We start from the raw sequence: 13,357 nt of genomic DNA, 5'->3' as shown, positions 1-13,357 counted from the left end.
GATTCGAACCCGCCAGCTCTGGTGTATGTGGCTGGTGCCCTAGCTGCTTGAGCTACAGGCACCGAGCCTGATTTAGCTCTTCTTTATGGCCCTTGTTTTCACCAATGTGAATCTCTTCTGTACCTCTTCCATGAGAACAAAACTGCCTTTTGTCCTCTCAAATTTTATGCTATTTTTATGCTTCTGGCCTAATTGCAGAGTGATGTCCCGTGGACTTAATGAATGAGAGGTAGTTAGTGAGTACTCTTGAGTATTTTTAAATCTTTGTTTAAATATTTTTTCCTTTGTTCCCAGATTTCTTTTGACTCCTGCTTAATTTCTGATAAGCAAGTGCTTATTTATGTGGTGGAAATTGAGATTGCCAGTTGTCTTTATAAATAGCTTCATTCATTGTCTCTGAACATAGTTAATTGATCCTGTCTATTTGACCACCTGAAGCAAAGAGCAAGATTTAGGTGTTTATTGTGCAAGCTCCAGAAGGTAGGAGTTCTTAGCTGAAGTAAATTTTAATCAAGAAAGTGCTAAAGCATTGCTGGTATGATGGTAAGCATAGCTGCCTTCCAAGAAAGCATTAAAGACCACAAGACCAACTCTATAGTTCAAGAAGGGATATCAGTCTATGACCTTCTAAACCGTTAACCTGTTTTAAATTTTATGGTATATGGAAAAGATCAAAGGGGAGGAGCATTACCGATTGTGTTTTTTCCCAAAACCAGTTCAGCAGTTATTTACCTTTCAAGCAATTAACATAATTACCATTATGCTAAAAAGTAATTTTGGAAAGTTCTACCCTGAGCTCTTATGACTCCACTGGGACAGTTTTAGTTGGGACTTATCTTTTTGATGGAAGCCTAATTGCAGTTTTGGCTTTGTGCACACAAACAGAAGCAGCTAATTGTTTAGGCAAATAGCAGATTAATTTAAATATGCATCCCTAATAAAACAAAAATGGTATCCATTATGGTCCTTGTTCCCATGACGAGGAATATAAATATTCTGTGCAAGTACCATTAGACGGAGGTCTTAAGGATTGTCGACATTATTTCACAGTGGTAGCACTTTCCAGATACCAAGTAATCTTTACAAAAGCTAACATAAATCAGTTTAAACTCATTTAGATCCCATTTCCACTATGTGCAGTTTCATTACCACACTCTGGCTGGCCTCCTTTGGGAGGTGGGAGGGGCATGCTGCAGACTGGCATGGGTGCCTATCCACAGCTGCTGAGCAGGCTTTATGTCTCCTCAAAAGACTGGCCATCGTTACTCATGTCATCATTAATGACTGTTCCTAGCCTAGGCTGAGCTCAGTGTTCCTTTAGCTTGGCTGTCCTTTGTCAGGTGAGGGTCCAAAGGCCAGGGAGCAGGTGGGACTGCCAGACCCCAACCCTGTCTGTTTACCTTATTGGACCAGTGGCCCTCATTGTCATCTTCCAGATATTTTTGAGAGACATAGTTTCTTCTTTTGTCTGTATCTTTTTCGTATTTCTCAGGAGTGGAATAGTATGTTATAATCCCAGCACTACCTCAAAATTAAACATCGTTTATCCAGCTCTTGAGGTTTTGTTAGGGAAGAAGAAAGACATCTACTCTACTGTTTTCCTGGTGTGGGCAGAGTAGGGGCTGTAAGTTCCAGCCTTAAGGGTTTTGCTTGGTGCATGGTACTATAATAAAAACCTGGTTGTTAAGTCACTACTAAGAAACTGCAGAGCCTCCCTTTATGTTTGCTGAGAATTTTTCTCTTGTTTTACCTTGCCCTAAAATGCAGGAGAGATACAAGACACACATTTGGGGTATCTCCTTGCTTTCGGGTCTCTCCCACCTCTCTCTAGAGGTGGGCATTTCATAGTATTTGAGTTAGTCTTTTGGCCTCAGCTGGTTGGATGAGAGATGGGGACCCGAGTCCTGAGGGAAGTTAGTTTGTAGAAGGATAAATGGTTAGGACTCAGACTTGATGTGTACTTGGAATAGGAGACCTTGTGGAGTGGGGGACAGACAGTTTTCTCCATGTACTCAGGGACAGAGAAAGCTAGTTTGTGGAGAGAGAAGAGTGAAACAATTGCAGAGGGAAGTCCAGATCGTTATGTCTGTGTGGTGCTCATAAGAGGTATACACTGTCTTGGTTCTGAATGTCTTCCTAGTTCCTGGTTCTGATCTCTTACAATTTCCAGCTGTACTTCCTGCTCTTGGGCCCCATGAAATAGCCTCTTTTATTTCCCATTTCCTTTTTATGTTTAAACCAGTTTTAGTGGGTATCTGTTTTTCACAACCAAGTATGTAGAGTTCTCTCGCTAAAACACAAGACAAACATTCAGCAAAGCTTCATTGGTGTTTAGTCACATTCAGCACTCTGAATTCATTACTGAAGATGAATATAGAAATAAAAGCTCACAATCCTGCTACTTCTTAAGTCCACACCGTGTTAGGAGTGAAATCCATTTTATTGCTGGGTCTGTAATATGATAAAACTTGACCTTTCAAATGAATTTACATCAGATTAAAAAATCCACTTGAGAAGTGAATTTCTTTGGCTCTAACAGTCATTGACTACTTCTTCCTTAATAGTTATGTAATAAATATGGACCTAGTTCAAGTTGAAATATCTGGAAAAGTTAGCTGTTCCTTTTAGGCATGTTAAAATAGTATGACAACATGACAAAAAGCTAAGCTTATTTGTTTTTCTTCTGTATTTTGTATATATCTCTATGTTGTATTTTATGTTTTAGTTATTAAAATGTTTGTTTCTCTCTAGTGTGTCATCTGTGAGAATAGAGATCATATCCTTTTTAATCCTTACATGCTTCCAAATGAGATGGTTGCTAGACATCACTAGAATGTCAGCTTCATGAGGTCAGGGACTTTGTTTTATTTTGTCTTACTTACTGCAATATCCCTAGTGCCTAGAATAGTGCCTTGGTACAAAGTAGGGGCTTAGTTACTACTTGTTGAATGTATTTTTGCATCAGTTCCTTTTTGGCTAAATATTGGTTAACATGAATGATGATTGGCTACAATATTATAAAACATTCTTATAACTTAAGTATTTACTACTTATGTCCTTGTAGTTTTGAGTTTGTAAAAGTAGACATGATAGACTATATATTAACTAATAAATATACCATTTACAAAAGTAGCTTTCACTCAGACATCCCATCCTGTTAACCACTGTGTCATCTTTTTGTCATGCTGTCATACTATTTTAAGATCCCTAAAAGGAACAGCTAACTTTTCTGGATATTTCAACTTGAACTAGGTCCATATTTATTACATAACTATTAAGGAAGAAGTAGTCAATGACTGTTAGAGCCAAAGAAATTCACTTCTCAAGTGGATTTTTTAATCTGATGTAAATTCATTTGAAAGGTCAAGTTTTAACATATTGCAGATATCTTCTGCTCACACTGCCCATGCACTTATTGGTTAGATATCCAACAATGTAGTTCACAGTGAAATGGCAAACCTTGCAGAAGCCGCAGGATTTTATGATGTTGTTAAAAGTGATATTAGAAGAACAACAGAAGTGGTAATTACATGGAAACATAGAAATGGCTTTTTCTTATTATTTAAATATCTTTAAAAGATAATTGCTTATTAAAAAACAGTAGCAGTATATGTAGGATTTATAGCATATGTAGAAATAAGAAAGTATGACAATAGGTCTAAGGCTGAGAGGAAAGAAATGGAAGTAGGTTGCTGTAAAGCTCCTATATGATAAGTGATATAAAATTGTCTGTGTTAGGTTAAAGGGGTGTGTCAGAATTCTAAAGCAACCACTAAAATAATGTAACAAAGAGTTTTGGCTAGTAAGCCAACAAAGGAATTAAAATGGAATAAACACATGTTCAATTAACCCAAATAAAAAATCAAACAAAAAAGGCAAAAAGAGAGTAAAAAGGGAACAAAGAGGGGATAAACAGAAAATACCAGAAAAGAGGTAGATTAAACTCTAGTCACATTAAAGCCAACTGTATGTTTTTGATGAGAAACCCACTTCAAATATACAAAGATTCGGGGCAAAGTGAAGGGATGGAAAAATATTCACAGGCTAACACTAATCAGAAGAAAGCTGAAGTGGCTGTGTTAATATTAGATAAAGTGGATTTCAGAGCAAAGATCATAATAACTGGGGAAACGGGGACATTGTGTATGATAAAGTGTCAGTTCATCAAGAGGACCTAACAATCCTTAAATGTTCATGCACCAAGTCATCTTGATGCCAGTGATACCAGCGCCATTCACAAGTGAGGACCAAGTGAGATGCTTTGTAATTGAAGTAGAGGAGATTGGAAAAGATGATGATACAACAGGCCTTCACATAGAGGAGAGTTTGCCTGTTAAATTGATGGAGCTCTGGAACATTTTTTTTTTTTCCCAAAAAGCCCCTTCTTAGTATAACTCTGTGCAGTACAACTTTGTGGTAAAGGTTATTTTATTGCGTACAGTTCTTTTGGAAAAATGATGCCAGCAAAACCAATACTTGATTAATAATGAAAAATGTGTTTATAGATAAACTCCATGTGTGCTTAGAATGAGCTGTGGTTAAATAGCTTCCACACTTGGCAGCACACAGGGTGAGTTTGATGGTGCACGTCAGTTACTCATGAAGCCCATAGTTATTTTCTGCATTTGCAAATGCAGCTGCTCGTCTTGTACTTTTCTAGTTAAAATCCAACCTTATCACACATCAAGTGGCTTTGGACCAAGTTGTTTAACCACTGGACGGTTTTGTTTCTTCAGTGATACTCTTCCCAAGTTGAAAGTAAGTACTCAGAGGTTGAACATAAACTGTATCTGACCTCTTGAAAGTTCTGTACAAATAGTGATTTTTATTTCTCTTTATTGTTTGCTATGATGTCTCAAAACAAATGCAGTGCAGAGTATTTGGAAAATGCATGTGTTAAAAAGACATCTTGGAATAGGAGATGCTATCTCCTATTTAATGTGCAAAGCCACTGACATTTTCTGCAGTGTATTTTTTTCTTCTGAGTCAGAATGGTAATAATTGGCCAAAATATTTGTCAGGGAAATGTGTTATGGAGCCTTTTGTGATCTGCTTATCCCCCAAGTTTATCATAATTCTTAGATGAGTACACTGTGTTTTAGATTTGAAGTAACATTTAACTTGAAGAAGGCTCTTCTTTTGTTTTTAATCACTTAGCCTCCTGACAGTTTGAAAATATTGCAAAGCAACCCTTATGCATTATTTTCTTTTAATTCTTTATATTTAGTGAATGATGTTTTATAGTAAGATCCTAAAATCAAGGCTTTTACAGTTTAAAGAGAAAGTAGAAGGCGAGAAAAAAGAAAGATGGATTACAAAGAGAGGAAAAGTGAATCTTATCTGTCCTAGGTATTAGGAAGTTACAGAAATAGGACTGGATTTATAGGTGAGCAACGGAGAGGATATTAGCATTATTGATTAAAATATGTTTTATAATACAATAGGCACTATAGAATAGATAAAATAGAAGGTAGGAATGGCCTGCTTCAGCATTTTGTATGGTTGGTCTCTTTTCATCTACCCCATAGTCCTGTGCAGTAGGTGTGTTATCTTGAGTTTTACACATGAAAACAGGCTGACAGCTGTTAAGCAGCTCCCCTGAGTCCTTCAGCTAGCAAGTGGTGGTGGGGCTGGATTTGAGCTCAAACAAATAGCCGAATAGTGTGTTACCTCCACATAGTTATTTGTCATGGAATTTTGAAAAATAAAATCAACTGGAATTGGAATAGTGCAGTTTTCTTGAGTAAATCTGTGAGGGAAAAGGAGTAGCTTAGTGGGCAGAAATGATAAAAGGAAATAATTTCTGAGGGAAGGAGAATCTATGATATTCCAAATACAGAAGACTTTATACTTCTGGTAGAAAAGTGTAAGTTGCTATAGACCACTGGTTCTCAAACTTGAGTGTACATTCCCAGAGTTTCTGGTGCCTGAGAATTTGCCTTTCTAGCAAGTCACCAGGTGATGCTAATGGTGCTGGTTTAGGGATGACCTCAGAGATCACTGCTGTGGACAATTCTAGAAAGGTGGTGACATGGCCAGTATGTATACATTTATGAGGAATTGATCCAGGTGGCAGCATTCAAAGTGCTGGGGAAAAGAGTGTATGGCAGAATCAGCATCTTAAATAAATGTGTGTTAGGCTCATTTTTGAGAGCTGCACAGAAGGAAGCACCACTGCTAACAGAGACTGTACATGGGCATTGGCGAGGAAAGAGGTCAAATATGGGTTGAGCAGCCCTAATCTGAAATTCCAAAATCTGAAGTTCTTCAAATTCAAAACTTTTTTTTTTTTAACGAGACAGAGCCTCAAGCTGTCCCCCTAGGTAGAGTGCTGTGGCATCACAGCTCATAGCAACCTCCCACTCCTGGGCTCAAACGGTTCTCCTGCCTCTGCCTCCCAAGTAGCTGGGACTACAGGCACCCGCCACAACGCCTGGCTATTTTTTGGTTTCAGCCATCATTGTTATTTGGCGGGCCCGGGCTAGATTCAGACCTACCTGTTCAGGTGTATGTGGCTGGCGCCTTAGCCACTTGAGCCACAGGCGCCGAGCCAAATTCAAAACTTTTTAATCACTGACATGACACCACAAGTGGAAAATTCCACCCCGACCTCATGTGACAGGTTGCTGTCAAATGTTTGTTTCATGTACAAAATTATTTAAGATAGTGTATAAAATTACCTTCAGGCTGTGTGCCTCAGCATAAATAACTTTCATATTTTGCCTTGAAACATCTTATTATGTATATACAGATATCCCAAAATAAAAAATAAAATCTGAAATCTAAAACACTTCTGATCCCAAGCATTTCAGATAAAGGATAGTCACCCTGCACTTGTAAGAACCTTGGAGTGTAGGTTTGTGGCCATTTGAGGGTATTGCTAGCATCTGGAATGGTAGCTGGCATGTAACAGTGTTTGATAATTATTTGTTGTATGAATGACTGAATACATAAATAGGAATGGATTATGAACTTCCTATGTTGAAAGTACTTAGCAATTAATATAATCCCATTCTTCTTAGATCTCTTTCATAAGGACTTTTTCTTTTTTTGGAGACAGAGCCTCAAGCTGTCCACCAGGGAGAGTGCCATGGCATCACAGCTCACAGCAACCTCTAACTCCTGGGCACAGGCGCCTGCCACAGTGCCTGGCTATTTTTTTTGGTTGCAGCCATCATTATTGTTTCACGGGCCTGGGCTGGATTCGAACCCACCGCCTTAGGTGTATGTGGCTGGCGTCTTAGCTACTTGTGCCACAGGCGCCGAGCCCTGCTCACTTTTCAATTTTGTTTTCTTTACTGCGTCTTAGAAGCCCTTTATATGTTAAGCAAATTGGCCCTTTGTTACATGGGATGCAAATATTTTTTTACTTATTTGTCATTTATTTTTAATTTTTTTTATATTGAATGATATTTTATAATTGTGCCTTAAGTAAGTTAAAAATATTATCTACATTGTTTTTTTCTATATAGGAATTCTTAATATTTGGGATCTAAGGACTGGAAAGTATCCTATTCATCGTTTTGAGCACGACGCGAGAATACAGGCACTAGCCCTCAGCCAGGAAGATGCTGCTGTTGCCACAGCCTCTGCTTTTGATGTTGTAATGTTATACCCCAATGAGGAGGGATACTGGCAAATATCTGCAGAATTTGAAGTTCAGAAACTGGTGAGCCTTTAGTTTTGTTATTTTATTTTCTATTAGAATCTCTGGGTATAACATAAATAATAATGATATTGTCAGCTCTGATTCAGTCAGAGCTTCTTGTGGGTCTTAAATCCTTAAATCTAACTGCAGCTTTACAAATAGGTAGTATTATTTTTCCCATTTACCAAGAAGCCAGTAGAGGCTGAGAGCAGTGAATTGACTTGCCCCAGGTCTCAGAACTAAGAAGTTGTGATTGAGGGGGCAGTGCCTGTGGCTCAAGGAGTAAGGCACCAGCCCCAGATATCGTTGGTGGCGGGTTCAAACCCGGCCCTGGCCAAAAACTGCAAAAAAAAAAAAAAAAAAAAGAAGTTATGGTTGAAACTTCAGGGCTGACTTCAAGGTCATAGTTTCTCATTGCTGTGGTCCTCAGCCTCCTTCAGACTAATGTGGTAAATTCTCACTCCTAGAAATCTGAGATCAATTTCTGGCCTAAAGTTCCAGCAGTCACTTGTAATTTTTCCTTGTTTAAGAGATGAGGTCTTACTCTGTCACTCAGGCCATAGTGCACTGGTATAACCTCTAACTCCTAGGCTTCAAGCAATCCTCCTGCCTTGTCCTCTCACAGTGCTAGGATTATAGGTATAAGTCATGGAGCTCAACCCTCCCCTGGGATTCCAAGTAACTTTTGAATGAAGATAGATTTAAGTCAGTGTTAATTGAGTAGCCATGTTCCAGGATGTCCCATGTGACGCTCATCCACCCTGAGGAATTCTTTACAGAGAGCTTATCTCACAGTACAGTTGCATGTGAATTTCTCTGTATCTGCATTATCCCAGATAATTTGGTGCTAAGAAGGAAGCACTCAAATTCATCTGTGCTGAGTTTGGATTTAATTTAAACAAATGTAATTTGCATACTGGTAGAAGAGTGAAAAGAAAAGGCAACATTGAGTGACAAATTGGTATCTTTCCTCCCTGTTGGAAATCTTCTTACATATGAATTACTTACCAAGCTATAGTGTCACTTCATGAAACCCTTTATGGACCAGTGTCTCTGGAGTTTGGAAACTGCCTGATGCTGTCCTCTCATCTTGGAATTTTATTAGAAAAATCTGAAAGTACAACATTTCTTTGTGTTCCCAAAACTACCATAGTGCTTTATTTGGACCATTAGTAAGTATAAGGACTCACTTAAGATACAAGTCCCTCTACAAAATGTAAATTCTGCATTGGCAATAAGGTGGCATCCTGGCACAGACTGGGAGCTTTTTGAAGTAGGTTACAGTCCCCAGCAAATGGCACAATTGCCATCAATTTGAGCCTCTTGGTCTGTCAAAAATCCAACATGAAGATGAAGTTAAAGGGCTAGATTGAGGATCAGTTTTAGGAAAATAAGAAATTATTTTTGTGAGTGAGAGGAAGTAAGCAGCCATTGCTCGAGGCATGTTTTACAATTCTTGTGAATTATTTCTCATCCTGGGTGAGGGCTTGCCACAGAATGTACTTAGTGTCCCTGGAAAAGGGACTCCTGGACTGTAGAGCTGGGCCATTTTCGTCTTGCCCATAGACAGTCCGTGAGTAGCTGTGGCAGTGTTCCCAGGTTTGTAATATTAGCCTAGAGCATCTGTGCTTTGTGATGGACTTGTGGCTTGGGATGTTGGGCACACTCACACTGCTGGGCCCAAGGATTATCAGAGCCACCGGAACGTTTACTGTCTCTCTCTCAGATTCTTCTGGACAGCCTTCAGGATTCAGGCTTTTGAACTCACTTGGCATATTGTCAGGGAAATGCTGTCTTTCTACATTGTGAATTTTCATAATTACAGAATATGACTCACCTTCAGCATTTCTATTCTCATAGTTTACTCAAGGAAATGAAAACCTGATGTAAACTGCACCAGTGAGAACTGTGCTGCATGTGGAAAAAAGGCAAAATTTTGTTTTTGAGACTCTAGGTACCCAGGTTAGAGTGCAGTGGCATCACCAGACCTCACAGCAACCTCAAACTCCTGGGCTCAAGCGATCCACTTGCCTCTGCCTCCTGAGTAACTGAGACTACGGGCACCTGGCTAATTTTTCTATTTTTTGTAGAGATGGAGTCTAACTCTTGCTCAGGCTGGTCTGCAAATTTTTCATGAAAGGTGCTGCTCACACTCATGTAAACTAGAGGAACTGCTAGCAGGAATGCAGTGCAGGGGTACTGTGGTGGTAGGAAAACTTTTTGTTCATAGCAGCCCTTCCTGCCCCTGGGTGACCAGACAGACCCTCTGTGGAATCACAGCATTTCATTGAGACCAGGAGACAACAGGTAACTCAGATATTTTTAACCTTTTGGCCATAAGTGTTTAGTACTTGTACAAATATTAAAATATTACTAATTTTGAACTGAATAAATTTTGTTCAGTTTTTTTTTCAATTTTGCTAATTTTGAATTGAGTAAATTTTGTTCCGTTTCTTTTTTAAAGAAAACCCTTTTAGTTTTTGAAAATTGCTGTTACACCTCATGGTTCAGAATTTAATACACGATAATATTGTCAGGGAAAATCGCCCTACTGTCCCATCCTACAATCCCATTTCCTTCCTACAGGCAGCCATCGTTAGAAGATTTGTGCACGGGCAAATCCAGTGTAGTGTAAACCTCCTCTGCCCCCACCTTGCCCACACATCCACATACTGGGGATCTTGTTACTCACCTTGCATCCTTGCTTTCCTCCTCCCCTAATTTATCTTCATCATCCTATTTGTATCAGTTCGTAAAGAATGTCTTCATGCTTGCTTCTGTGACTGCATGGTATTCCAGTATATAGATGTCCTGTAAGTTACTGAATCAGTCCTGTTAGTTATGGATGTTTAGGTTTCTCTAGTATCCAACTGTGACAAAATGAACTATGGTGAGTAACCTTATACCAGGTCATTTTGCAAAAGTATAAGTTTATTTGTAAGTAATTTCTTACCAGCGGACTTTCTGGGTCAGGGCATATGTGCGCTCAGCATTTTGGTAAATGTTGCCAGGTTTCCCTTGATAGAAGTTGGATCAAATCATACTCCACCACTTACAAGTGAGATCCGCAAACATGGTTGTCCCCTCTTTATTTCTAGCCCAGTATGTTATCAGACTTTTTGATCTTTACTGATATAGCAAGTGAAAATTATATGTCAATGAATTTTTACTTCGTAATTTCTCTTTTTAGGAATATCTTATGATGAATGTCTTTTCATTTGTGTAAGAGCTGTTTGTGTTTTATTTCCTGTGAATGCTCTTTTGCCTGTTTTTTCTGTTGTGTTGCTGGTCTCATTGATATGTAGGAGGAACTGCATATTTTTGACCAAAACAGGGTGAATTGGTAGCACTAAACAACTCTTATCCTTTAATAGGTTGACTACCTTGAAATAGTTCCAGATACTGGAAGGTACCCTGTGGCAGTAGCCACTGCTGGAGATCTGGTATACCTGCTAAAAGCTGAGGACTCCGCCAGAACCCTCCATTATGTCTACGGCCAGCCTGTCACATGTTTGGATGTCTCAGCCAACCAGGTTGCTTTTGGTGTGAAGAGTCTGGGATGGGTGTATGAAGGAAACAAGGTACAAAAATATCAAGATGCACAATTAACAAAAAAGAACATAGACTATGTTTTAGAAGGCAATTAAAGCTGATATTTTTTCTTTTCGGAGGTACTAGGGCAGTATTTCAGCATGGTGAACAAATTCCAACACTTCAAAAGGATATAAAATGAAAAGTAATTATTTTCTTTCTCCTCTCTTCCCCCAACTTCACTGCACAGAAGAAACTATTAACAGTTTTTCGGCTCCCTCTAGAAAAATTTAATGTATATAGAGGTATATTCGTCCACTAGAAACATATCTTTATAGAAATAAGATCATAGTATACACAGTGTGTACTCAGTATAAAGGCTGGGTAATATACCTTGGAGAACACGCATCATGCCAGCATCTCTCCAGATCCTTCTCCCTGGGATTCCAGCATCTGCGGCCAGACAATTAAGTTCGTCAACTCATAGAAAAGGTGCTACATCCCTCCCTGCTGGAAATCACTATGATCACCTTTGAAGTACTCTCCTTAGCCATTTGGTGACCATAGTAATGTGCAGCAATGATGTATGTAGCATTTTTTTCTAGGATGAGTTTGAGAACTCAGTTGTCCAGCTTCATATGCTTAACAGCCTGTCCCCTCACTAGGGACATTTAGGTTCCTTTTACTGTGGTTACTGTAGGCAATGCTACAATGCCTATTGCAACTTGCAAAAGTCCTAGTTTAGCATATCTCTGTAATGCACACCTGGAAAGTTGATGGACATTGCCCTTTAAAAAGGTTGCCTCAAAATTTACATTCCATCAATAGTGTATAAAAGCACCTTCTGACAGTCTTTGAGCCAGAGCAAGGAGACAAGTTTTTAATTGGACACTCTGAATGAGGACTAAATTTTATCCTTCCCTAACTTCTTACTGTCCTGACTGTAGGCCAAATACTTAGTCTAAAAGATAATTTATAGAATTTTCTTTCCTTTCTAGTGAGATCAGGGGACACAAGGATGAAGTTTTTGTTCATTTTATGTTTTTTCCTATTGCTTACTCTTGACTTCTGGTGTCGGTAGGATTTCTGGGAAGGAACATCTCCAAGTTAGCAGTTCCCCTCTTTATGCCTCAGTTTCCTTATTTGTAAAATGGAGTTCATAATAGTACCCACTTCATAGAATTGTAGGAGTAAATGAAAAGATGTGTGTAAAGCATTAAGCATAATGCCTATGCACTATCATTATGTGATTCCTGTTACTTCTACCACTAGTAGTTTGATCCTAGTTTCTGGTGTGATTTTTACATCTTATTTCCCCATTATTTGACCTTTCATCTATGTAGATGGCACTGGTTTTGCATCCTAGTAAATGCACAAGAATGGACACATCCTGGATTCCAATGATGTATTTTTCATCCAGGAAGATAGATGGAGCATTTAGCCATAGTAGGATGATACTAAAATCTCACAGAACCACCCCTGACATGACTTAATTTGCATGGAACTGTTAAATGACAATTATGTTTCTTAAAAATCCAGGGTTTTCCACTACTAGTAGAAAATACACATGGCATACTGTAATCTCACTGTGAGAAAGTACCCCCTTTGTGCTTAAAACAGCCTATTTTGTTGTAGCATGTCCATTATATCTTAGCTGGAAAGTCTGTGATGCTTGAATGCCTAAGTTTTGACTTCCCTGGATATGGGGGAAGGTATAGGAATTGGTTTCTTAGGGCAGTTTCCTTTCTCCAGCTCTGAAAACACTTTCTTTTCTGATCTCTGGTGAGCTCATTTGTTGAGAGAGAAGAGACTGTTTACTTTGTAATTTTTCATCTACCGTGTTTCCCCAGAAATAAGACCTTCCCCCAAAATAAGCCCTAGCAGGATTTCTATGCATTTGTTAATATAAGCCCTACCCTGATAATAAGACCTAGTGATAAGTCTGCATAGCTACACTATGCATTTCGGCGTGGAGAGGAAGACATCCCCTGAAAATAAGCCCTAGTGTATCTTTTTGAGAAAAAATAAATATAAGACAGTGTCTTATTTTCAGGGAGACATGGTAGTATGCTTTCAAGTTTTTGTTATCTCATTTATTTTTAGAGATTTCGGTATGGTGAGGTGGTGGTTATTATATTCAATACTAGTCTGGTTAATTTTTTCATATTTTTTTTTTTT

The 13,357-nt window shown here is 38.7% G+C and overlaps 1 protein-coding gene across 1 annotated transcript in view; it reads left to right on the top strand.

Annotated features, from left to right (window-relative positions):
• Positions 1–13,357, top strand: part of FBXW8 (F-box and WD repeat domain containing 8) — a 136,915-nt gene that overhangs the window by 77,647 nt on the left and 45,911 nt on the right. Inside the window, exons 6-7 of the mRNA XM_003789939.3 lie at positions 7,473–7,669; positions 11,023–11,229. Coding sequence (XP_003789987.1) covers positions 7,473–7,669; positions 11,023–11,229 — 404 coding nt within the window. The remainder of the gene's footprint in view (positions 1–7,472; positions 7,670–11,022; positions 11,230–13,357) is intronic.

This window comes from Otolemur garnettii, unplaced genomic scaffold (assembly GCF_000181295.1).
Source record: "Otolemur garnettii isolate 467f Iridium unplaced genomic scaffold, OtoGar3 scaffold00038, whole genome shotgun sequence".
In the NCBI taxonomy this organism is placed as follows: Eukaryota; Metazoa; Chordata; class Mammalia; order Primates; family Galagidae; genus Otolemur; species Otolemur garnettii.
This window is presented reverse-complemented; position numbering and strand designations above follow the sequence as displayed.